Source organism: Arvicanthis niloticus, chromosome X (assembly GCF_011762505.2).
Source record: "Arvicanthis niloticus isolate mArvNil1 chromosome X, mArvNil1.pat.X, whole genome shotgun sequence".
Classification (NCBI taxonomy): Eukaryota; Metazoa; Chordata; class Mammalia; order Rodentia; family Muridae; genus Arvicanthis; species Arvicanthis niloticus.
In genome coordinates this window covers 26,122,663-26,150,118 of record NC_047679.1, presented here as the reverse complement: position 1 = coordinate 26,150,118, position 27,456 = coordinate 26,122,663, and the positions used below count along the sequence as shown (strand labels likewise).

The 27,456-nt window shown below is 40.3% G+C and overlaps 1 protein-coding gene across 11 annotated transcripts in view; it reads right to left on the bottom strand.

Moving 5' to 3' along the window:
* The window catches only part of Reps2 (RALBP1 associated Eps domain containing 2), a 226,836-nt gene that overhangs the window by 8,335 nt on the left and 191,045 nt on the right, over positions 1-27,456 (bottom strand). For all 11 annotated transcript variants that reach the window (XM_034485279.2, XM_076918714.1, XM_034485280.2 and 8 more), the window contains 3 exons: positions 22,929-23,012; positions 20,449-20,594; positions 6,661-6,766 (listed from right to left, as the gene is read on the bottom strand). In XM_034485279.2, the coding sequence (XP_034341170.1) occupies positions 6,661-6,766; positions 20,449-20,594; positions 22,929-23,012 (336 nt within the window). The remainder of the gene's footprint in view (positions 1-6,660; positions 6,767-20,448; positions 20,595-22,928; positions 23,013-27,456) is intronic.

Below are 27,456 nucleotides of genomic sequence, written 5' to 3'. Positions count from 1 at the left end.
ATCCTAGAGGAGCAACTGAACTCAGAGCAGTGGGCACCAGATCCTGAGACATCCTAGAGGAGTCACTGCACTCAGAGCATCAGGCACCATATACTGAGACATCCAAGAGGAGAGACTATACTCAGAGCAGTGGACACCTAGCTGGTCTGCTCCAATGACGACACCTTATCCTGAGACATCCTAGAGGAGACACTGTACTCAGAGCAGCTGGAGTTCAGGATTACAGGATCACAGAGACATCGGGACCCTGAGGAGTTCTGACACAAGCAAGATAACTGGAAAGGCAGGCTCCAGTCAGACACAGTGAGTGCAGGTAGCTCTAGAGTTAACCAGATGGTGAAAGGCAAGCACAAGAACATAAGCAACAGAAACCAAAGTTACTTGGCATCATCAGAACCCAGTTCTCCCACCATAGCAAGCCCTGAACACCCCATCGCACTGGAAAAGCAGGATTCAGAATTAAAATCTTTTCTCATGAGGATGATAGAGGACTTTAAGAAGGACATAAATAACACTCTCAAAGAATTTGAGGAGAACACAGGTAAACAGGTAGAAGCCCTTAAAGAGGAAACACAAAAATCCCTTAAAGAATTACAAGAAAACACAACCAAACAGGTGAGGGAATTGAACAAAACCATCCAGGACATAAAAATGGAAGTAGAAACAGTAAAGAAATCACAAAGGGAGACTACCCTGGAGATAGAAAACCTAGGAAAGAGATCAGGAGTCATAGACGCAAGCATCACCAACAGAATACAAGAGATAGAAGAGAAAATCTCAGGTACAGAAAATACCATAGAAAATATTGACACAACTGTCAAAGAAAGCACAAAATGCAAAAAGTTCTTAATACAAAATATCCAGGAAATCCAGGACACAATGAGAAGAACAAACCTAAGGATAATAGGTATAGATGAGAGTGAAGATTCCCAACTTAAAGGGCCAGTAAATATCTTCAACAAAATTATAGAAGAAAACTTCCCTAACCTAAAGAATGAGATGCCCATAATCATACAAGAAGCCTATAGAATATACTAAGTGAGACTCCATTGGAGAAAGATGTTTTTCCCTTTCCCAGAAGGTGTCAATTGCAAATAGCTTCTTAATTAGGGGTGGGATTTGTGTCCACTTCCCCTTCTACATGCCAAGATTTTGTTTGGCTTGGACATGTGCAGGCCTTGTGCTTACTGCCACAGTCTCTGTGAGTTCATGTGCGTATCAGTCTTGTGTTTCTTTGGAGTCATCCTCTACCTCTAGCTCTTATACTCTTTCCACTTCTTCTTCCACATAGATCCCTGCACCCTGGAAGGTAGGATTGGGATAAAGATACCCCATTTAGGATCGAGTATTCCCATTCTCTTTCCTTCTATACATTGTCTAGTTGTGAGTCTCTGTGTTAGTTCCCATCTAGTGCAAAAAGAAGCTTCTCTGATGAGGGCTGAGTGAGTCATTGATCTGTGAGTATAGTAAGTAATGTGTCACTCGGAGTCATTTTACTGTTGTGTTCATTTAGCATGCTGACAGCAGTAGTTTTCTCAAAGACTTATTTTTGAGTTTTAAAATTACTTTTTAATCAGAGAAAAAGTTCTCTGTCAATACGCAGTTTGAAAATATTTTCTCCCCATCTGAACTTGTCTTGTAATGTCCTAGTGTCTTTGGCAGAGCCAAGGTGTTTTATTTTAATGAAGGCCAATAAACTAAGTTATATTCTTATACATTATGCTTTTAGTGATACTTTTATACTAGGGTCATGTCTAACCTCAGATCATGAACTTTTTTCACTTTATTTTCTCCTAAAAGCTTTATACTTTTGTTTTCCATTTACATGAATGAGCCCCTTTAAGTTAATTTTTGTACATGAGACTTAGATCAAGATTCCCTATTTTTACATATGGATGACCAATTGTTAAACATATTGTTGGGAGACTGGCCTTTTCTGAGTTGATTTAGCATCACTGTCTTTTTATCAAATGGTTTCATTTATATGTTCTCTTTCAGTATTCTGATCTATGCTCCATTCTCAGAATTTTACTCTCCTGATTACTGCAGCTTGACAGTGATTTCTTCATCTGTTCTACTTTTCACATTGGAATTTTGCAATTCCAAGTTCCTTAGCCCTCACATATAAATTTTTGGATCGGCTTGTTTGTATTCATTTTAAAAATCCTGCTGGGATCTTAATTGGTACTGTCACGAATCTAAAGATCACTGGGGAGAAAAATGACATCTCTATTCTATTGAATCTTCCAAATACATAAGAAAATATATGTGTTCCTTTAGGTCTCCCTGGATTTGTCTTGGCAGCATTTTTAGTTTCCAGTGTATAAATCTTAGGTGTATTTGGATAGATTTATACCAAAGAACTTCATTTGGAGAAGGAGCCCAGCTACTGTCAAGTGGTACTCTAAAAAACTTCATTACCGATTATTTATGACTTATACACAGGAATATGACTGATTATTTTGTTTATTGATCCTATATCCTGTGACCTTCACAAATTCAACTGAATAACATATTTGATTTTAATCTATTTTGCAATAGTATCACAAAGATTTTGGACAAAATTTCAAAAGATTATATACTCAAATCTCAAAACTTCTCAGGGGAATTTTAGATGTCTGAAATAGTTGTAGAGTCCTCTGCTTTCAGATTAACAAGATCAACATTATTTACATGTCAATTCTTCGTAAACTAGTTGATAGATTTGATGTAAATCTAACCATAACCTTTTTTTTTCTTGTTTTTTTTGAGACAGGGTTTCTCTGTGTAGCCCTGGCTCTCCTGGAACTCACTCTGTAGACCAGGCTGGCCTCGAACTCAGAAATCTGCCTGCCTCTGCCTCTCAAGTGCTGAGATTAAAGGCGTGCGCCACCACTGCCCGGCTCTATCCATAATCTTAACAGTTCTTATTTTGTGGCATTTTTCCTACCAATTCTCAACTTTTCATGAGAGAAATAGCTTATAATATCCAATGGACTCATGAAAAAGAACATGTTGAAATTTTTATATTACCACATTTCAAGACAGAATAAGGCAGCAACAATCAAGATTGCAACACAAAGATCCATAGAAAGACTAATGGAGCAGAGTAAGAAGTCAGAACTGGACCCATAATTACAAGCCATTATATTTATGATAATGGCACCAAAGTGACTGATCCAAGGGAGAAAAAGTCTTTTCATCAAATGGTGCTAGATTAAGAAAATACTAAAATGGGGAGAAATGAACCTTTACCCTAATGTCACATCATGTACAAATTTAACGTAAAAATGTAAAAGTAAAAACCAATAAAGCTGTAAGTAGGAAATATGCTAAAATTATTTTATAATCTATAGCTATAGTTTCCTTACATTGAAAGTAATAAACTTATGAAAAATAACAAAGTTGGGTTCTATAAAATTTTAAAGTATCTGTTCATAAAAGTACATAGTTATCAAATAAATAGGTGATACAAACACCAGAAGAAAATACTGACACACATTGGTGGGAGTGCCTGTGAAGGATAATGAGGTGTGGCCTTATTAGAGGAGATGTATCACTGGGGGTGGGCTCTGAGCTTTCAAAAGTCCACCCAGACCCAATCACTCTCTCTGTCTGCAACTTACAGATAATATGTAAGCTCTTCACTACTGCTCAATTGCCATACCAGTCTGCATGCTGCTATGCTCCCCACCATGATGGTCATGGGCCCATCCTCTGAAACTGCAAGTAAGCCCATAATTAAATGCTGCCTTTTATAAGTTGCCTTGGTCATAGTGTCTCCTCATGGCAATAGAAAAGTAACTAAGACACCTCTGTGTGTGTGTGTGTGTGTGTGTGTGTGTGTGTGTGTGTGTGTGTGTGTGTTAGTTTTCTGAGACATGGTTTTTTTTTTCTCTATGTAGTCCTGGCTGTCCTGGAACTTACTCTGTAGACAAGGCTAGCCTCAAACTCAGAGAAATCTGCCTGCCTCTACCCCACAAGTCCTGAGATTACCACACCTGCCTGACAATTAATTAACCAATCATCAATGAATCCTGGTTATCTAGGTAACCTAGGTCCTCTAGAATAAATAAGAATATATTTCCAAACAAAAACATGTCTAAAGTTTCTGTGGAGTATTCTGTCATAAATGGAACATCTATCTCATCCCCCCTGCAAGGTTCATGGACCATTTTTGGAGAGCGGGCAGAAAGAATAAATAGCCACAGGCTGTAAAGAGAACTACGGCAAAACAGCATTTTCTGAACATGACCAAACCACTACACTCATGAACTCACAGAAGTCATAACTGCCTGCATAAGATCAAGCCAGTGAACATCCAAGTTTAGGTGGGGAGGACCCAGAGGCCTTACCTGAAGGCACAGGAACTATTGGCAGTTGTTGGATGCTACCTGAGGGAGAGTCAGTTTTCTTTAGGAGGTGTAGTCACTCATAAATTGACCAGCTAGCTAAGCTATCTCACACCCACACATGTAGGGGCAGCACAAGTTAGACTCAGTGAGTTATTGTTAAAAGACATGAGGCAAGGAAAGGGGTGAATATAACCAAAATATAGTGCATAAAATTCTCAAAGACTAAGTAAGAACATAATGTTGAAACATGTTCAACGATGCAGTTTTATTTACCATGTTCTAAAACTGTAAACAGCTCAGGTTTTCATCAATAAACCTAATAATGAAACTGCAGCATATGTACTCAGCACAGTATTAGGTAGCAATGAAAGGAGTGAATTTCTCATGCACACAAAAAAATAAATGAATCTCAAAAAACTTTATACAAATATATTTGTTATAAAAATACCATCATATACAGTTACAGAACAGGCAGACCTATGGTATGAAAACATCAGAATAGTGATTGCCCTGGGGTGGGGTAGAAGTAGAATGGAAAGGAAAATGAGAAACCCTCTTTTGGAGATGGCAATGGTCTCTAAATCCATAGAACTTGGGTTCTATAAGTATATCCATTTTGTTACAAGATCAGCAATAATACAGTTACGACTTGTATGTGTTAAATTTCACATCCTAAGAAAAACTTTTTAAAAATGAACTCTATGAGGCTAGACTGTTCTGCATACATAATGAATTCCAGGATGAAGGGGCTATGTCTCAAATAAAAAACTGAACTCTAGCTAACAATATATATGCTGAGATGTTTAGGGAATATATACAGATGTTGGTAATATATTTAAATATATGTCAAAAGTGAAATAAACTGATGAAGAGAGCAGATAGACAAACTGGCATGTGAATAATTTAAAAAGTATAATAAACTGCTGTAGCAGAGCTGAAGCAGTGGCTGTACAAATATTCATGGTACAACTATTCTAAATTTTCTATGTATTTCAAAGTTCTGGAATTAAATATCCTGGCAGAGGGGACAGCCACATAAACGAGAAGTCAGGAATGGGAAGGGAGTAGAGAGTGCTAAAGCAGTATCCTGGAGTGGAGGGTCAAGAAGGAGAAGCACAGTATCTCAGTTGCAAGCACTGTTTCCATTATCAGCATGGTGGTGCATATGTATCATCTCAGAGCTCAGGAGGTTGGGGCAGGAGGATTTTGTGTTCTAGGCCAGCCTGGGCTATGGATCAAGGCTCTGTCAAAAAAAAAAAAAAAAACTAAAAAACTAAAAAATAATTTTAGAGAAGATGGTAATTTATGTAGATTCTTCTAAAATCGAGAGAGAGAGGGGGGAGGGGAAAAGCAAAGCCCCTAAGAGGAATGTGAGTAAGACAGTGAATGAGAATAACCCCTAAGATTCCTAATGCTGGAGTATGTTGACACTTGGGTTGAGAATGACCCAATAAAATCATACCCCACCAAAATATGTTCAGGTCCTAACTCCCAGGACCTGTAAACATGATTTTTATATGCAAAGAGAACCATGTAAGGATAACATCATGCTAGATTAAGTTGGACCCTAATCCAATTACTGGTGTCCTTAATCAGAACAGTACAATAAGAATACATTACAACAAGACACAGGAAGAATGTTACATGACGGTGGAGACAGAGATTGGGCCTTTATGTACAGGTCAAGGAATAGCAAGGATTGCCAGAAAACACTTAAACTTGGGAAGCAGTAAACATCATGTCATCTCTGAAGCTTTCAAAAACAGAAGGGCTCTTATGACACATTGGCTTCAAACTCCAGAGCTGGGCAGAATAACTTACTATGGTATGACATCGCCACATTTGTCTTATATGGCCAGAGCAACCTGAGAAACTAATTCAGGGGAGAAATGATAGAGAGAAACAGGTGAGAAAACAAGGGCTGATGTCCTTGAGAAAGTGAAATGGAACCATTTCCAAGGTACTAGAAAAGGGATTTACCCAGGCTGCCTACTTCCACAAAAGCAAGCATCATTCATAGAGCATCTATACGTTTATGAACTTACCTGAAAGCTCTGAACAACAAAGAATCCAGAGTTTGTAAGCAGCTTTGTTTCCTTTTAACTCATACATGGTATACAGCCTTTATATTGAAGTTACTAGTCTTAGTCTAAGCATTCAAGAACCAACCCTTGAATCACAAATACACTTGTTCTTCACAAGCCAAATGAGCTTTGAGAACAAAGGCAGATCTTAGTGAAAGTAATGGGGAGCTGATGGTCAAAACAAATCAGAACAAAAAGCCAGGGTTAAGTGAGGGGATCCAAATGTGAGGCATACTCCTTACCTTCAGCTGCTGCTGAAGCTCACTGTTCAGGCGAGCCAGCACTGCATTGGCCTCCTTATTTTTGCGAATGGCAGTCTGAATAGCCTTCTTCTGCTTGGAAGACTGCCTGTAAAACAGTGCAAACATGTCTATGAAAAGAAACTCAGAGGTCTGGCCCCTTTCTTGCAAGTCAGAACTCAGTTTCATGAGAGGAGCTAAACTGACAAAGGTTAACATCCCAGGGCTCCAAAAATAACATCTCATGTTCTCGGGCCAGCAAGCCAGCGGGCAGGCAGGCCCATGCCAAAATGAAACAAATTTGTCAGGATGAATTATTTATACCTGAAGCCATTCCTCATTTTACAACTTGAATGGAGACTGTGAATTGAGCCTTTTCAAACATTTGTGTTCCAGTTATTCCAAGACACTTTAATACGCAGTATTTTCTGATAAGTCTTGTTAGCCAAATGACCCTTTTTGTATAGGCATTAATGGAATCTACTTCAGTGGACAAGACTGGTGGAAAAGAGCAGAACATTCTCTTAAGCAGAAATTTAGCTAGACTGCCTAATTCTCCTTTATTTCTTTATGAGAGAGAATGTGTGAATTTTAATATATACCAGAATATATCTGAAGCACATGAAGAAAATGAAGAATGTTTTTGTACCAGCACACCTTAGCTAAGTCAGTACTAAATTAAAAGAACGGGTGTAACTAGGGAGATCATGTGTTCCACTTGGGCCTATTAAAGTATCTGCTTACACTGTTTGGCCATAAGTCTTCTTAGTACCGTCTTGATCTTTTAAAACTTTCCATGATGGGAATGATAAATCAACATGGTCACCACAAGTATAACTTACAAACTCTTATTCCCACAGCAAGAAACACAACAAAAAAGGTGATTTGTACCCTCCTAGAAAAATAATCATATTTTTAATCACTGGGAAATGGGTCCTAGTACTGATCTACCCTAGAGATAGGATGACTATCTCCTAAGGGGATACATATGCTAGACACCCTGCTAATCTGTAGATTAGTTCCATCTGCAGAAAGTTTAAAGGTTTGTTACAGCCATATAAAGGCAGGGAAGAAGCTTCAAAAGTCCACCTTTTTTATAAAGCAGAGACTGCATTTCCAGTTGTATTCTGGGATTTAAACTCAGGTCCTCATGCTTATACAGCCAAGTGCTTTATCCACTGAGCCATCTCCCACACTTTTTAAAATATAATTTCAGTAGCATACATTCACTGAGCAAACTGAAAGGTCGCATGATATTTTCATTGAAATACATATGCACTTTGGCCAATATTTGCTACTCAATATCCTTTCTTGTCCTGTTTCCAATCACATTAGGTTCCATCTTCTTTACAGATGTCTCCTTTGTATTCTCATGTTGTACATGTATGTATGTGTGTATGCATGCACGTGTGTGTGTGAGTGTGTGTGTGTGTGTGTGTGAGAGAGAGAGAGAGAGAGAGAGAGAGAGAGAGAGAGAGAGAGAGAGAAAGAGAGAGAGAGGGAGAGAGGGGAGGTTATCCAGGTTCCACACATAAGAGTAAAATTTAATTCATAACTTCTTTACAGAATGGATAATATATGCAAAAATACAATAAAATAAATATTGCAAAGTAAAATTTTGAGAACAATGCCAACATAACAGAAACAAAATATACACAGCATAAAAAGAATGCCTGCATTTTGATACATGATGTATTTCTTTGCTTTACAACAAACTTAATTTGAATGTCTACTAGAGAAAAACTGTGCCTTGGTCCAATTTTAGTGCTTTTTCCAAAGAACAACATTCTAGAAGACCTTTTCTTTTTCTTTTTGAGATGTTTAATATTCAGACATTTGTTCGAGTACACAGATTTGGTTTCAGTGGCAATCTACAGATATTGCTATTCTGGTAACATCGACTTCTGGGCAAGTACTACCTCAAGTTTTCAAACCATTGATCTCTGAAATGGAATTTATTTCAGTTGTGGGTTTTTAATAAATTAAGATGAAGTAAAACTCACCCTTTTCTCCCTGCAGAAACAAAGAGCTATTATTAAAGTTTAGAAACTCAACTATGTCCTTCTACTCTAAAGAACATTAATTACTAACATTTCTGTTAAGGCAATAAAAGTTCCATAATATTCAATATATGTACAACTAAAATAACACAAAAAAGAAAAAGAAAACAGAAAAGTACAATGGCCTGAGAAGAGGATGAAGAGAGAAGTTTCATCATGGACAAGATAGGTGAAAACAACAAGTCTAACCATAGATTTTGAAAGTTCTCAAACCTCAGAGCACTAACATTCATCTCTGCTTTTTGACTGTGTACCCACCTGCCAGGGCACTATAAGCAGCAGTGCTTGTATTTGATGCCATGTTTCCTCCCACCACCATGTTCTACTGTAGCTCTTCAAACCATGAGCCAAAATGAACCCTGTAGTGAGCTGCTGTTTCAGTGGCTGCACACGTGCGTTTTTCCAACATGGCGCTGGCCGCATGGTTCCCCAGCAGTAAACAATCATTCTGCGCAGCTGCTAGGCAGAAAGAGCGCCAAGCCACTGGCCTATCCCGAGGCGTAATATTGGGTAGTGAGCAAGCAGCCATTCAGGAGTGAATACGTCACTCTAGGGTGTATTTAAGGGACCCTCTTCCGGTTTCTTGGGTCTTTCCGCTTTATCGTGTGCAGTAGTAAAAAGTTCCTCGTGGCAGTAAACCCGACTATCGCCTCCTGTCCTTATTCTCGGGCAAAAAGGGATTTTGGGGGCGCGCGTTACATCTGGTGCCGAAACCCGGGTAATTTTAAGGCGCTGCGGGAGACCACCCAAGCTTGGGGACGGGTTAAAAACTGAGGGAACGCGAGGTGCATCATGGAAGGTATGCTTGGCGTGGAGACCTTTGTTGCGACCGAATTTTCATTCACTGCCGCTGCTGTAGTAGCTGGCCTTGTGTGGTTTTCGTTGGCAGTCTATTTTTGTTGTGAGGATCCAGCCCGAGGTACAGCTAATAGGGCGAGTGGAGAGGTTTCAAAAAAGGTCTGCTCTAAGCTATCAGAACCAGGATGTGGCAACAGGTGCTCAGCCATAGGGTTGGGAAAAGAGAAACAGACAAAGAAGTCTGGAGAGAGACTGGCCAGAGAGTTTGGTTATAGGAAAGAATGTTCAGGAGGAATACAGGCCACTGCAGGGCCTGTTAAAGCTAGGAAACCTTCACCGGCTGGTGAAGAGAAGCGGGAACCCCCGCACCCAATTAAGGAGCCTGCTTCCATACACCTTAGCAGCTCCGAGGAAGATCTAGCACAAGGAGAGGAAGAGGGCCTGGGGCAGGAACCAGCGGCCTGTACTAAGGCTGGCAGTTCCAAAGTAAGACTAAGAAAGCCTTTGAATTCCTCAGCCTCACCCTCGCCTCCGACTTATGATTCGGGCGGAGGCCTTAACTCATTCCTCAGCCCGGCGGATCGGAGGCAGCTACAGCTTGCATTTCCGGTCTTTGAAGCGGCAGAAGGCACACGCGTTTATGCTCCCGTAGATTATAGACAGGTCAAAGAATTAGCGGAAGCAGTGCGCGCATATGGAATTGGAGCTAACTTTACTGTAGCCCAAGTAGAGAGGTTAGCTACACCCGCCATGACTCCAGGAGACATCTTAGTATAAGAGAAACTAAGAGAAATCCTTAGTTCTGCTTTTTTTTTGTTTATTGTCTTGTCCTTGGTGCACCAATGTCCACGTGTGTCTCATTGTGTTTTCTGTCCACGTGTCTCGTATGAATGATTGGTCGTCTATGTTTCATGTTCTATGTTTAATGTTTAAAAGATTGTTAAAATTGCTTGATTCAACACTTGGTCTAGTCTAACTTGGTTTTCAAAGGCAGTTTTAATATGCAGAGCAGTGGCTAAAGAGTTGAGCTCAGCTGGAAAGGCTGCTTTTTCTAGGGACCAACATGTTTTTTGGATTAAATAAGGAAGTTAAGAGTTTGTCCTAAAAAAATCAAAGTGACAAGGTGCTTTTATCTTGAAATTACAGCTAGAGAAATCGACAAATTTTGTTTGGTTCAAATATATAAGATGTGTTGTCATTTCATTTTTGTTTCCAACTGGTTTTATAAATTATTGGCCTAAAGTTATTGGATATGATAAAAAGGTTTACAACCTTGATAAAAAAAAAGGCTGACTTAAGATTGGTGACTCAGGGTTGGAGTCATTCAAAAACCAGATGTGTAAAGATAAGATTTAAGAACAGTGTCTCTTTGGTGAGATATTTAAAGCTGCACTATCGTGCATTTATATATAAGAACTGACAGCAAAACTTTATAGCATAAAGGTAATTTACTTGATGTTGATTTTAAAGAAAATAAATTGCTTACATCGTTAAAGATTGGTTTTGTTTTTCAAAAATATGGTTATACTCTAACATTAAAAAAGAGGCTTAAAAACATAGTTAAACTGCCAATATTCCATTGGCTACAGTTGATAATTCAACCGAGAGTTTGAAAATTTTTGATTTGCCTATGTTTATAGAAAAAAGATACAACATGTGTCTTTTAAAATTTAAAGTTTAAATTTAAAGTTAAAAAAAATGTGCAGTTCAGGCCTCAGAGAACAGGCGGGAGATTAAAAATATTTACATTTAAATTAAGACAATGCAGACTGAGCTCTACAGCTCAGGAGCCACTCCCAGATGGAATGGTAGTTTATACGGATGGGTCAAAAACAGGAATAGGTGCCTATGTGGTTAATGATAAAGTTACATCCAAACAATATCATGAAACCTCACCTCAAATGGTGGAATGCTTAGTGGTGTCAGAGGTTCTGGAAATCTTTCCAGGTCCCTTAAATATTGTTTCAGATTCCTTCTATGTGGTTAATGCAGTAAAAGCATTGGAAGTTGCTGGGTTAATTAAGACATCTAGCAGACTTGTGGAAGTTTTTCAAAAGATTCAGCTTACCCTGGCTAAGCGTAGATCCCCGGTCTTTATAACTCATATTAGGGCTCACTCAGGCTTACCGGGACCTATGACCCGCGGTAATGACCTGGCAGATCGAGCCACCAGGTTAATTGCAATTGCCCTTTCGCCAAAGTTAGATTTGGCTAAAGCTTTTCACAAAAGGTTTCATGTGACAGCTGAGACATTAAGATGTCGATTTAACATCTCTAGAAGGGAGGCCAGAGATATCGTGACTCAATGCCAAAACTGCTGTCAATTCCTACCTGTTCCCCATACAGGAGTTAACCCTCGGGGAATCAGGCCCTTACAAATCTGGAAAATGGATGTTACCCACATCCCATCCTTTGGTAAATTACAATATTTGCATGTTTCTATTGATACTTGTTCTGGAGTTATATTTGCCTCTCCTTTGACCGGAGAAAAGGCGGCCCATGTTATTCAACATTGCCTCGAAGCTTGGAGTGCTTGGGGAAAGCCTAAAATCCTTAAAACGGACAATGGGCCAGCCTATACTTCTCAAAAATTTAAACAATTTTGTCGCCATATGGAAGTGACACACCTGACGGGTCTCCCTTATAACCCCCAGGGACAGGGCATCATTGAGCGTGCTCACCGCACCCTTAAAACTTATTTGATAAAACAAAAGGGAGAAGTTGAGGAAGCTCTGCCCACGGTGCCACGAGCTACTATTTCTCTGGCACTTTTTACCCTCAACTTTCTGAACTTGGACAGTCAGGGCAATACAGCGGCTGATCGCCATTGCCTGGAACCAACTAGGCCAAAAGAAATGGTAAAATGGAAAGATGTTTTGACTGGTCTATGGAAAGGCCCGGATCCTATTTTAATAAGATCCCGGGGAGCGGTCTGTGTGTTTCCACAGGGGGAAGACAATCCATTTTGGCTGCCAGAGTGACTGACGCGGCGACTCGCGGTTCCTGAAAAAGACCCCCGAAAGGATTCATCTGCAGATGCTCTCAGCTCCCATTTGGACTCTCCTAAATTGGGTTCCTAGTATATACAGTGAATTTAGATGATTAACCTATCTGCTTCCCAAAAACCTATGCCCTTGCCTTCTTAAAAGGTGTTGCTGCTGCTAACTTGTACCAATGTAACTCGCTTTATATTACAGTGCTGGTCTGCTTTTCTATAGGCAGGTCTAATAGCCAGTTTACCACTCTGATCCCTATCCCTGTTCAGACGTCTGAGACCTTGATTTTATCCTGACAAGAAAGGAGATTCTAATATAACTGCAGCCCTTATCGCTGCTATTACCATCCCTACAAATTGCAGCTGTGACAGCTGACTCAGACATGGTTAATCAAGTTACAGCAGCTACTGTTGCTAATCAAATTCCAGAAAAAACCTCTGAGGCTTTGACCCCCCCACAGAAAGTGGATGTGTTGGTCAATCAGAGAGTTAATTCGCTCCAAGCACATCTGATACAGCTCGCAGACGTGGCTCAAATGAGCTGTGTCTCAATGACCCCATATCCAGGTATTTCACCTCTGAGATTTGTGAATGATACATTTATTTAAAGCCATAATCTTTCTGCTTACTTAAAAGGAAAGTGGAATGGGAAGTTGGACCAGATACAGCCGTGATTACAAGCTCGGATTTCCAGCGGATGAAACCTGCTGCCCGTGGAGATTTTACTTCTTAAAAATAAATTTCTTCTGCCTTTCTTTCTCTTTCTTCTTTCCTTTCTTTCTTTCTTTCTTTCTTTCTTTCTTTCTTTCTTTCTTTCTTTCTTTCTTTCTTTCCAAAGAGCCGGAATAGGCCTGCGTGATACACTCCTAGGATGTGAACTAGTATTCATAGATGGATGGCTTGTAAGCTCAAGCCCAGCAAAAACGTGACAAGGTAGCTCTAAGCCTAAGCACGCGCAGCCTTGGAGCATGCACCCCTCCCTGAAATTAGACTATCTAGGCCGGGACTGCGACCCTCAGTCTAAGCACCCCAGGGGGTTTGCCTCATTGCACTGGGAAGATGAGAGGTCTAAAGTCCAATCAGCCCTTGCCTGAATAACCAGTACCTGAGCAGTTAGAGGTGTTTTCGAGTGGGTACTCGACAGGGAATGTTCCACGAGTGTGGATAGATTTCCCGAAAGCATGCCTGATTGCACAAAGGTTTGATGCCAATTACCTCCTCCTGGTGGCGCCCCAGGATAGAGGCTTCCTTTCCCCGTCAAAAGGTATCGAGATTGGGTATGGGAATTAAACCCATTACAATATCTCATTTTGCACAGGGGATCAGGCCTCTGCTTTCCCTCACTGAGTTGGTGCTGCGTTCAATGGGCGAAAGGCTGTTTTATATTAATAATTTAAACAGGGAGAGATGTAGTGAGCTGCTGTTTCAGTGGCTGCACACGTGCGTTTTTCCAACATGGCGCTGGCCGCATGGTTCCCCAGCAGTAAACAATCATTCTGCGCAGCTGCTAGGCAGAAAGAGCGCCAAGCCACTGGCCTATCCCGAGGCGTAATATTGGGTAGTGAGCAAGCAGCCATTCAGGAGTGAATACGTCACTCTAGGGTGTATTTAAGGGACCCTCTTCCGGTTTCTTGGGTCTTTCCGCTTTATCGTGTGCAGTAGTAAAAAGTTCCTCGTGGCAATAAACCCGACTATCGCCTCCTGTCCTTATTCTCGGGCGAAAAGGGATTTTGGGGGCGTGCGTTACAGAACCCTTTTTACATAACCCTTCTTTCCTTACAGAGAGGGGGAGAGGAGAGGAAGGGAGGGGAGAAGAAAGGAGGGGAGAGGAAGGGAGGGGAGAGGAAGGGAGGGGAGAAGAAGGGAGGGGAGAGAAAGGGAGGGGAGAGGAAGGGAGGGGAGAAGAAGGGAGGGGAGAGAAAGGGAGGGGAGAGGAGAGGACTCAGAATGCAACATTAAAAAAAAAGAGGGCTGGAGAGATGGCTCAGCAGTTAAGAGCACTGACCACTCTTCCAGAGGTCCTGAGTTCAATTCCCAGCAACCACATGGTGGCTCACAACCATCTGTAATGGGATCTGATGCCCTCTTCTGGTGTATCTGAAGACAGCTACAGTGTGCTCATACACATAAAATAAATACATAATTCCTAAAAACAAAAGAATTAGAAAACCATCAAAGGATAGGAAGGGATGTATCACCAAAGAGGATGTGCAGTGGCAAATACATACACACAAAAAGGTTTTCAACATCACTAGCCTTCAGAGAAATACAAATTAAGACCACACTGTCATAGACTTAAATAAATACCTACTAAACAGCTAAAATTAAAATGGAACAACATCAAATTCTGGCAAAGAGATGGAGATATTCAATGTCTTATGCATTGCTGGTGGGAATGTAACATGGAACCTCCATTTTGGAAGAACACTTGGTAGTATCTTTTCAAACTACACATACTTAGCAGATAATCCAAAACTCACAGTTCTGGATGCTTATTCTAAAGAAAGGAAAATTCGTGTACAAATAAAAACTTATGCAGATATGCTTGCAGCAACTTCATTTGTGATATTCACCAACTACACACAGCCAAACTACCACTTAATAGGAGACTGATTAAACAGACTGCTATATGCATGCCACAGGACACTGCTTTATAGTGATGGCCGATACACACATCTACCACATTTGGATGGATGCTAAGGGATGGAAATTTTCCTTTCTTTGGAATAAGTGTCCTAAACTGTTTTGTTTGCTTGATTGGTTGGTTATTTTTGTTTTGTTTTAATGATTAAATATGCTGAAGAAAAAAATGTGAAATCCATTTATATAGCATTCTTAAAATGACAAAATTATAAGAATGGAAAATTAGGCAATCGTTTCCTAGGGGTTATGAATGTTAGATAATAAGAAGTAGGTATGACTCCATCATATTGATTATAGTGACTGTTCCACAAATATACACAATATGACAATATGTTCTAAAATGATATAGAATTATCCTAGCTATAGTTAGGTAAAATGTAATCACTGGGACAAACTGTGAGAGATAAACAAGTTTGTTTGGTATTACTTTTTGTTAGTTTCTGTGAATTTATATAGTTCAAAATGTAAAGCTTACAGAAAGAGATCAACTGGAACCAGATACCTCTCCATCCTTAAACTACTACCATGCTATGTGAGTCAGCTTAGAACTATTGTCTCTATTGGTGCCCTCCACCTACATGGGCAGATGCCTTGTATTCATGCTTGTGTGATAAAACCCTCACTTCCAGTTGCACACTTGAATGGATGCTGGGGCATACTTATCTAAGCAGCTTCTTTCTCCTAAGTATGTGGATAATAGTTATGAGTCCAGTTTAATCATAGCAAGGCAATTAATCTATGGAGCTGAAAGTGGTAGACTTCTTCACAGAGAAAGGTGACAAATACCCTTTAGAAGACTAGAAAATTTTCAGGAGTCCAAAGGTTTGCTGCCACTATTTTCTATAAACCATCCCTACACCCTCACAATGAATATGGTTCCTTAATGATCTTTGGGGGCAAGAAAGAATATGCTAAGATATTCCAAGTTGTTGTGTTGCTGTTATTGTTGTTTTGATTTTTGTTTTTGTTGTTCTCATTTGTAACCAAAGGAGTCCAAAATAAAGCAAATAACAGGTCCCAATTTAGACACCAATGTTAGATCCAGGGCATCTGTTAACAATAAAGGAAAGGTGTTTATCTTGCCTCTTAATTGCTTCTTAAGTTTTCCCCTACCAATTCTTCTAATGTTTTCCTCTGTGTTCCAATCTGGACTACAGCTGGCTCAGTTTCCAAGGCAGAAGACCATCCAGTAGATCCTGGTTTTGTTTCATCCATTGCATGCCACGCTATCATATGGAGCAAAAGCACCATGCAGTACTGTCAGCATGAGAGTCTGTGACAGAGCACCTCTCAAAAGAGTTGTTATGGTGATGGGGTTGAACTCGGGGCCATGTGCATGCTAGGCCAGCTCTCTACTAAGCTCTCCTTATACCCTCATGTGTTCCATATAATATGACCCTTCTATTTCAACTGGATATGTGGCCACCTGCCCTACTCTCATTGTTTCATACTGTTGCTATGATAAACTACCCTGACAAAGGCAATTCAGACAAGAAAGGGGTTTATTTAGTTACAATTTTAGGTTATATTCCATCATAGCAAAGAAGTCACAGTGGCAGGAGCTCCAAGTAGCAAGTCACATAATATCCATAGTCAAGCACATGGAGAAATACATGCATGCAGACCTACTTATATTCTCAGCACTACAGGCTTAGGTAATGGTGGCAGCCACAGTGGGCTGGATCTTCTTACATAAATTAAAAATCAATTCCCTCACAGACATGCCCACAGGCCAATGTGATCCAGACAAGTCCTTACTTAAGACCCTCTTCCCAGGTGATTCTAGGCTGAGTCAATTTGACAGGTAATACTGATCATCATATCCCCCAACCATAAATTGTATTACTTTGTCACCTTGGGAGGTGAGTAAGAACATGTGACTAAGTTTTAAGCCAGTGAGATCAGAAAAATCTTAGCAATAAGCTGGGGTTTTTTCTCTTCATTTGTTCTTTCTCCCTTTCCATGTGACCAGAAATATAAATAAATATGTTGGTAACAAGTCACCATTAGCATATGGATAAAGGCAAATCTCAACAAAATCTAAAAGACAGGATGCCTGGCTTTCTGACAGAGCAATCCTACCCTTCTGAAGTGTATTTTCTGCTCAAGTAGCAACTCTAAATTTTGAAAAAATATATATTTTTATTTATTCTTTGAGAATCTGAAACATATATACAATATATTTTATTATTTTAAAATAATGACATAGTGGCTCACACCTATGACACCAGCACTCAGAAGGCTGAGTCAAGAAGATTTTCAGAAGTTTGAGGCCAGCCTAGGCTATGAGGTACCCAGCCCAAGCTATAGTGTGAGACTCTATCTTAAAAAAAAAAGATCCTTCCCAGAAAGAGTATAAACAAGATTCTCTAAGTGAAAAAATATATACTAGCCTGTATATTTTGGCTCACTTCTATCATGCAAACATTTGAGCAGTGACAAGAGGCTGATGGGGAGCTCATCATCCTTAACTACACAGAGCCAACCATGACTACATGAGATCCTGTCTTTAAGAAAAGGATAGATCTTCTTAGCCTTATTTCTCCCAAGGAAGCTAGGTGCATCTTTTAAGTCCCAAACTTGTATTGCCTTTTCTATTGTTGGAAATGAAGGACTTCCATCAGGTATTCAAGCCATCAATCTCATAGAGAATCCCAATATATCAAGCATAAGGAGGGAAAGAAAAAAATTACAACCATGTTGAGAATATCATGCAGGCAAGCAAACAGTCTATACTAGCTGCTAGAACACACTCTGGGCTTATATAAAAGAATATAGACTACAGAGTCTGGCACAGAGCCATGGTACTGTCGTATGGTGTTCTCTGTTTCCATACTGCATGCATAATTCTATTTTCTAAAGGTTCATTTTTAATAGACAGGAAAGACAGGGCAAAGAAACAACTAAGCCAAACTGTTTCTACACTGAATTTGTCTGTCCTTATTAATGATGATACATTATGATATGTTTATTGCACATAACCTGGACTCAGCAGTTTACTTTTACAAACTTACTAATTTTTTTGTGTGGGCAATGTTAATACCAAAAGTTAAATTTGTTTCTGACAATGGTTCATTTTTATGTTAATTTCTTTAAAAGCTGATGACAGTTTTACAACTAGTTCTACTTTATTTTTAGCCTTTCTTCATGTTCTGTTGGAGAATTAGGCTTACAGAAAATGTTTGGGACTCTTTTTTCTCATTTTCCCCGAAGATAGTACCTAGCAAATAACACTGTGAATGAGAAAAAAAGTGGGGAAGAGGTGATATATATATATATATATATATATATATATATATATATATATGTAAATAAAACATGTCTAAGGGAATCTGTGCTTCCATCTCTCTCAAAACTCTGGCTTGGGAAAGACCTGTAGGCCAAATATTTTGTATATTCTGTCTTTTGCTCCTAGCCTTGAAAAATTATGAACACTAAATTCCTTCCTATCGTGCCAAAACAAACTGGTCTTGGAACTGAAATAAGAAGCTGTATAAAATCTTCTCATGTGAAAGCTTAGGTCCTGACTATTCACACTGTTACCTGTGCATTAGTCTCTTAGCTAGACATTACATGATCCTTACACTAGCATGCTGAGGAACATTCACAGACCATATGAATAAAAGAAAACACCATTTCAATAAATACTGTAGGGACAACTATATAATTACCATGTCAAATAATAAATTTGAACCTCATCTTCACATGAGATACAAAATGAACTAAAGATAAACCATAGGAGCCAGCATTAGTTATAAAGTGACAAGATTTTTCTAAGTAAATAATCTTTGTAAACTTGAACTAGGCAACAGTTTCTTAAATATGACAATAAAAAATCTAAGTGCCAAGTCAAACATGGAGGTGCATACCTTCAATCTCAGAACTTGAAAGGCAGAGCCAGGTAGATCTTTGTTAGTTCATGGACAGATTGATCTACAAATTGTGTTACAGGTCAATCAGGGCCAGAGAGTGAGATCTTGACTCAAATATGCACACATACACACAGAAAATGTAAAAAAGTAAAAAGTCAAGCACAAAGGACCACGTGATACATGGCTATGTCAATGTAAAATGTAAGCAAAGTAGAGATAAAGGATAAATTAGTGGTTTCCAGGAGTTGGGCAGAGAAGAGAACTTGAAGAACAATTTCCACTGGGCATAGAGTCTTTTGGAGATTAAAAAAAGGTTCCAAAATTATATTGTGGTGATGATCATATAACTTTTGTGAATATACTAAAAGCCACCAAAGTGTATGCTATACAAATTATATTTCAACAAAGCTGATTTAAAAAACAAAAGAGGAAAGCAACAGCTCTCTGTGTGAAGTTCGCCAGATGCCCGCAATCTACCTTGGAGGGCAATGTGGCCACCAGTGACTGACTGGAATTAACATGAAGCTGAAATGAATGAGGAAAACAGCCATCTTTGTGCCTGACAGAACTCTAGCCTCCTGGTTAGGAAGGCAAAGAACCCAAACGGGACCCAGCTTCCACAGAACCTGTTGCAGTTCTTTCCACAATAGTGTAGCAGAAGAAAAGCTACAGAGCCCCTGAGATCTGAAGGGCCTCTACAGAAATATCACAAGGAGCTCAAGTATTTGCAATACTGGCCAGCAAAGCTCACTTCAAGTTAAGTGACAGTAGTGGGATTTTGTCCTCAATATTCACTTACTGTCACTATAAAAGACTAAGTCAAATAATAGATCTCAAAAACAGTCTTCTAGAAAGGGTGGTTTGTCCTGTCCATGGTGTCTCCACAATTCCTTCAGTATCTGTTCCAGATGGTGAGGGAGGTATTATAGAAGATCTGCCTGCACGATTCAGCACTGAGGTGACTAATATCAGGAACTCTACATGAGGATTATAAACTCAAACCTTAATTTTGCTGAGAATTGAGTCTATGATCACTGAGCTGGCCATGTACCCTAAAGGAACTTAAGATCAGGCATGAAATGAGAGAAAATGGCCCTTGCTATACTGACTCCTTCATAAGAAAATCTGGACCAACACAAAAAGCATTAAGAAGGAAAGAGAAAAAGATGGAAAACCAAACCAAACACTTGTCTAGGACTTGCCTGTTCCTTTGGGTCAGGCTAACACTTTTGGAGTATAAAGTCTACTATTAGATTGGGAGCCTTTAATGCTATCACCATCACCATCATCATGGCATAGATGACTATGACAGCCATTAAACCCTATGGCTAGGAATAGAAATGCAAACACATTTGTAACAGATACATATGCATACAGATGTAAGAAGTCCCCCACATTCTTCACTCATCTTTTTGCCACTTACTTTTGTACTGTTGGTTGGGGTTTCACCATTGCTGCAGAAGCTGCCCCTCCAACTGCAGCAGCAGGCTCTTGGCTTTCTGTAGTTTGATTTTCAGGTCGGAATTTCCTGCGAATAGGCTTTGATGGAGGCTGAGCATGTGGTGCATCCTGTGGATCAAAAATAAACCCAAAATGCTCAAAATGTTTTTTATGACCCCTCCATCTCTCATGCCACTATCCACAGTTCTGTGCCCAAGATCAAAAGACTTCTCTGTTCAAACTACACACTACAGACTGAAACTTGGCTCTGTTCAAACTATATACCACAGCTGATTCTTGGCTCAGCAAGTGCTGGAGGGCTTCTGGCAGTGGGTTCCAGCAAACAGCCTACCTGTGTGTCTTTTTAAAATACACTGCGAATCTATTACCCTTGCTGTTAACCAAGAAGGACACCAAAATAAGATTCTAGTGACACTACTCTTGTCCTTTTTTAATGTTGTAAACAATCTATACTTTCTTGTCATTTAAAGTCACATAGACTTTATATAACAGCAGTTCTTAGCCTCTGGGTTGTAACCACTTTAGAGCTCACATATCAGATACTCAACACCTCAGATATTTATATTACAATTTATAACAGTAGCAAAATTACAGTTCTGAAGTAGCAATGGGATCATTTTATGGCTGGGGTCACCACAACATGAGGAACTGTATTAAAGGGTCACAACATTAGGAAGATTAAGAACTACTCTTGTATAACCACAAGGTCTCTTCTAATTGAAGACAAAACTGACTCTTGTCTCACTCTGGGCCTTTTTGAAGAATATATTTTAAAGTCTGTATTGGTCTTAGTCATATGCTCATCATTCTCCTACCCCTGGTCCCTACATGAAGTCAAACAAAAGGCCAGTGTGTTCAAGGAAATAGCTGACCTGCTTCCTTAGAGGACCCCATGTCCTTCCAAGCCCAAGGTCCACTCTCTTTGCTAAGAGAATGGTCTAAGGGATAATACTGAAGATCAAAAAGAGGGTGAGAAAGGAAATGGGGAGCACGACAGTGAGTAGTGCTGGCTGTGACACATCAGGGACTCAGGCAAAGGCAAGGTACCAAGATTTGAGAAAAAATCCTGACTCAGCTTGGGGACAAAGAGAGGGAGAATCAACACACACAAATACGTACAGAAATGGGAGAGTGAAACGTGCTGCTCTGCATGGTAATTTTAAAAACCAAGTAAACAACAATAAAACAAGAAAAGAAAGAAATCATGGTACCAAGAAGGGGAGGCTACCCTACCCACATGGAGTAGTACTAGGGTCTTACTGTCTGAAACAGATGGTTCCATATTCTTGCTGTCTTACTGAAAGAATTTCAAAATGAGCATATGAATGGCAAAGCAGCAAGAAGCTTGATTTAAACAGACCGTACAATCTGCCTCTGTAGGCAACAAGTCAGTCCCATTAACGGATAGAATTGGATACACTGCAGAAATCAGTGGGCTACTTGAGCATGCTATTGTTTGGAGTTTTCTCTTATGGGGTCCAGAAGAAGGAGAAGTTGGTTTCTGAGGGGTGTAATAAGGAGGATCCTATTTGATTGACATGCTTGAATGATATAAGCCTTTTTCTCACTATGCATGCCCTCTCCTGTGATATATCTGATTTTAATCATATGCATGCCCAACCATGTATAGACATACAATGGTAAATAGAAGGTTTTCCTTAAAACTTCATGCAGAAGATACAGTTTGCCTTAATGCACAAGCATCCAAAACTAGTTCAGGCCAGATGGGTTCCCTGTGTCTCATCCCTGATATGTTCTGAGCATTTTTCAAAGAAAATTGACCACGAATGTGTAACTACTAAATGGTTACTAAAAGGCAGGAGAAATCTGTACCATTGTTTGAAATGCAGTATACATGAAACTTGATGCAAGTAAGGGTCCTAGTCTGCTGGCTGCACCCTTAGGAGAGCAGTGTGTGCATATCTGAAATCAAGTTGAGCCCAAAGGAGTAAAGCTTCACTACCTACACTCATCCGCTTCATTAGCAGATGTATGAAGGCTCGCTAAAGTCACCCAGCTCTCTCCACATTTTATATTTAACTTTCTATGTTGTGTGTATGTGCACCATGTGTGTAAACTGAGCACAGAGGTCAGAAAGTAGTATGCCACCATATGGGTGCTGGAAACTGAACCCAGGCCCTAGTTATGCAAGAGCAGTAAGCACTCTTAAAATGCTAAGCCATCTCTCCTGCTCCCCCAAAACATTTTTTTGATCTTGCCAAAAGCAAGGCAGCCATGCTTAGTTGGAAGGCTGAGGAGAGTACAAACTACCAGGGATATCCATGACCCAGCCCTGGAACCTTCAGGATCCTAATCTTCAGAAAGGATTCTCACTTCAGAACTGTGGATCGGTCACATTCATCTTGGTGGAAACTTTCAAGTTTCTGTAAGAAGCCCACGGGTCTTTATGCTAGCACCGCAGCATCTTTCTGCTGCTCTTACCTTCTTTGTTGGACTGCTTTCTGTAGCTTGAGAAGGAGCTCTGTTCATCTGAGGATGTAAGTCAGCTTCAGACACTGGTTCAGACTGTAACAAGATCAAAGAGAAAGTATATATGCAAAACCCAACTGTGTAAGCATATGACCAAGAACACTTTGGAAAAGAGTCACTCAGGAAGACCAAGTCACACTGGTCTAGGTCAAGCGACAGACAGAGTTATCCTTGGGGAAAATCTCCCACCATAGACCTTGCTATTCCTTTCCATGTCTCCTTCCAGTATCATGAAAAGGAACCATAAGTATCTCATATATTTTCACATACAGATTTCTTAAAAACTAACGCTTTACAAAAATTATATATTAAAAAATACTAGATGACAAAGGGTTAGGAAAGGACTTAAGGAGCACTGAGAAAAACAATCATTACCATAAAAGACACATAATTTTTAATATTAAATTCCTAATAAAGAAACACTGTATAAGCTGGAGAGATGGCTCAGTAGTTAAGAGTTGTATTTCCAGAGAACTGAAGTTCAATTCTCAGCACCAAGACCAGGCAGCTTACAACACAGCACTAAGAGATTAGATGTCCTCTTCTGGCTTCTATACACACACACACACACACACACACACACACACACACACACACCACAAATACACACACAAATCTTTTTAAAAATGAATCACTCTAATAAATAGCCATTTACCTTTAAATGGGAAGGAGATATGTAATGACTGTAGTAATCAGAAAGGCTGACTATTAAGTGCACAAAGACTAATGAGGGATACTCTCAAGCACTTCACGACATAGAACACAGCCAAGCAGAACACAGGGTAAATGGGACTTACATAATGCTCCCTGTGTTCCCAGGGCTTTATACCTTCAGCTGAGGTAGAACATTTTGCTTTCAGCTGCTATTAACCAGTGATGCAAAATATTGACATAATGAAAAACCAGCTACTTAGGAGCAAAGTGACTTCCACATTTCACTGGTATCAGTCCTTCATTTACCTGAAAACTAATGCACACCACAAAAAAACTCAGACTGTAGCTCAAACAACCGCCACTCTGCCCCTTGCATGGCCATTTCTAGCCTACTGAACAGACTGGCTCCCAGGGAGCTAAGGTTAGCAGACTCTGGCTGTCTCTTGTATTCTCCTCATTCACCTTCCTTCCCAAATGACACCCCTGGTGATCTCAGGTGGTGGAGAAGTGACACTCTCCAAGTTGTGGCCCCCCTCCCTTTTCTACCAATTGTTCTTACTCCTGAAATGTAGGCTTTCTCAGGGTTCTCTGCCTTCAGTTCCCCTGCCCCAATTTTCCCGTTCATTCTTTCCTAGGGTAATACCATCTGCTCCTGAGTCTTACTTACTCATTTAATTAATTAATATACTTATTGTGTGTGCATGCACGTGTGTGCCATGGTACATGTATGGAGGGAGGTTAAGGAAGACCTTTTGTGGGAGTCACTTCTTGGGTCGCAGGGATCCTGCTCAGGTTGTAAGGCTTTCAGCAACCACCTTTACCCACTGAGCCACCTCACCAGCCGAATTATTTATTTATTCATTTGCAGTACTAGACATTGAACCTAAGGTTTTATATGTGTGAGGCAAGCACTCCTAAGGAATATCTCCAGCCCTTGTTCCTATGGTTTATCCTGAACAACTCCCTACATCTTTTAAATCTATACACAAGCACTCGACATGTCTGGTGTCAAGTTCCATCTATTTCTCACTGCTTCTCCTTCCATTTGACATGGCCGTGCTACTCATAATGCTACTGTTGCTATGATTAGACTCCAGGACAAACTGAATTTTATGTATGTGTCATGCAGACCTTGCTCAAGTGTTCTGCATAAATTATTATATCACATCATCATAGCCTTAAGAAGTAGTGATTGTCCCCAGCCTGCTGATGACTAAAACTTTAAAGAAGTCAAGAAACTCACTCAAAGATCATACAAATAGCAAGGTCTGAGACCAGGTTTTGGGTTCCAAAGCTAGGCCTGTTACCATGGTCTCAAGTTCCAAAGCTAGGCTTGTTACCATACAGCCTTAGGCACTAGTAGGCCTCAATGTTGTTCCTGCAAGGCATTACTTATCAAACAGCTACTGATGGCTGGCTATGTTGGCATTCAAAGATAAACAAGGATCAGTTCTACTTACAACCATCTGGCAGTCCAGTGGAAGAGGGAGACAAATAATCAGAGATGCATGTTTCAATGTAGTGTGGTAGAGGAGTGAGGATTATAGGAGCACTCATTCTTGTAGGACAGTTAAGACTTAGGAGGTGACATTGCAGCTGAGATCTGAATAATATGTAGTATACAGTTGGCTACAAGAGATAGATGTGTGGATGAGGAGAGAGGTAGGTCCAAAGTAAACTCAAAAAGGTCTATTGTACTGGCCAGTCTTAGTTCCACTTGACACACAAACTAGAGTTATCTGAAAGGAAAGAAACTCAATAGAGAAGATGTCTCCATAAGATCCAGATGTAAGGCATTTTTTTAAATTAGTGATTGATAGGGCAGGGCCCAGCCCATTGTGGGTGGATCTATCCCTGAGCTGCTGGTTCTGGGTTCTAAGAGAAAGCAGGCTGAGCAAGCCATGATAAATAAGCCAGTAACTAGCATCTGCACCAGCATCTGCCTCCAAGTTCCTGCCCTGTTTTACTTCCTGTCCTGGCTTCCTTCAGTGACATACTACAAAGTGAAAGTGTAAGCCCAATAAACTCTCTCCTCCCCAACTTGCTCTTTGGTCATGATGTTTTGTTGCAGCCATAGAAACCCTAGCTAAGGTACCTATATATACTCAGACAACCAGAATCTTAGCCTGGAATATCAGAAGATTGAGGCCAATCTCTCAGATAGAAAGTGTAGAAGGAGCAGTGTCTTAGGGTTTTATTGCTCTGAAGAGACTCTGTGACCATGATAACTCTTATAAAAGAAAAATATTTAATTAGGTCCTGGCTTACAGTTTCAGAGTTCAGTCCATTATTATCATGGCAGAAAGCATGGATGCATGTAGGTAGACATGGTGCTGAAGATCCAGTTTTACATCTGGATCAGGAGGCAACTGGAAGAGAGAGAGCCTGGCCTGGGTATTTGAAACCCCAAAGCTCACTCCAGGTAATATACTTCCTCCAACAAGGCCACTCCTAATTCCACCTCACTAAGTGGTCAATATATGAGTCTATGGGAGCCACTCTTATTCAAATCACCACAAAGAGGAATAAGGGGAGCTTGTTTGGGGGCATATTAAGTAGCAGTAAAGCTCTCCAGGAGCCATACATTGCCAACAGTCTGGAGAGTGTAGCATCCACCCCCTTGTCCCTGGGAGTTCTGAATCACTCTCCAAGATCCATGAGTCAAGTGTCATTTTCTAGCAGCTAAGAGCTTACCACCCACTCAAATACAGGGCTTCTGGTGAAGAATCCGTCTTGAATCTGAGGTCCCTTCCTGCCTGCCACTTTCAATTTATCACTTGAAAGGTATGTGCTCTGCCCCCAAGTCTATGCATGCAGGCCCCTGCAGGGACCACAGGTGTGCAGGGAGAAATCACAGCAGGCAGACAGCAGAGGAGTGACTGGTCCAGGTACACTGCTTTTTGATTTGCCAGTTCCCTCCCATTACAAAGCAGGCAGAGATTGTTGTATCTTCCACCAATTCCCTGTGGAGATGAGTGAAGTCTCCTCATAGAAATGCTGAGAGAAATGACAAACTGACCTTTTCAACATAAATGAGGATTAGGAGCCCAGCAAAAGCAGTAGACTGTCTTTGTCTACTTGCTGCCACCTAAAAATAAGCAGCAATCTGCTGGAGAGCTGAGGAGGCAGTGGTAAAGCCCGTCTGAGGTGATACTTTTCCATTTACAAATGTACCTTCCTGAAATTGTATGTAGTGGCCTGGGTGTTCTTGCTCTCTGACTGAAGGCAGACAACTGCTTAATACTAGCTCAGAGTGAATCTTGCCATCAGTGTCCTCCAGAAGCAGCTCAAGGTCTCCGTACCACCTTTTGTTACCCCAGGATTGATTAGTTTGAAATGGGTTCAGCTACTGAGTGTTCAAAGGAATGAATCTCACTAAGGATGGAATACAAGAATTGGAGAGGGGGTGTCAGAAGGTGGCACAGGAAAAGAAATCTAGCTCTATGGTAAGAGAAATTGAAGATGAGATTTAGGCATGCAAAACTGCCTCGTCACAATGCTATTCCTCTTCCCTTCATGAAAATAACATAAGCTTCGCGGTTCACATCAGGCTTAGCAGCTAAATGGCAGCATAAACTGGGGAGGTTTCTTTGCTATTTCTTTACACATCTGTAAATCATCAGTTTTAGAAGGATAATCTAGAAAGGCAGGAGGGCCTCAGTAGCTGGCTTCTTCCTCTATGGATTTAAGAAAGTGGAGGTGGGAAAGACTCTGCTATGCCAACAATAAAGCCTTGTGCAAAAGTCTTGCTTGTATAAACTGAAATCCAACTTTTAACTCCAGTGAAAGAGGCGTCCACTTGGCTTATAACTGATATTACGAACAG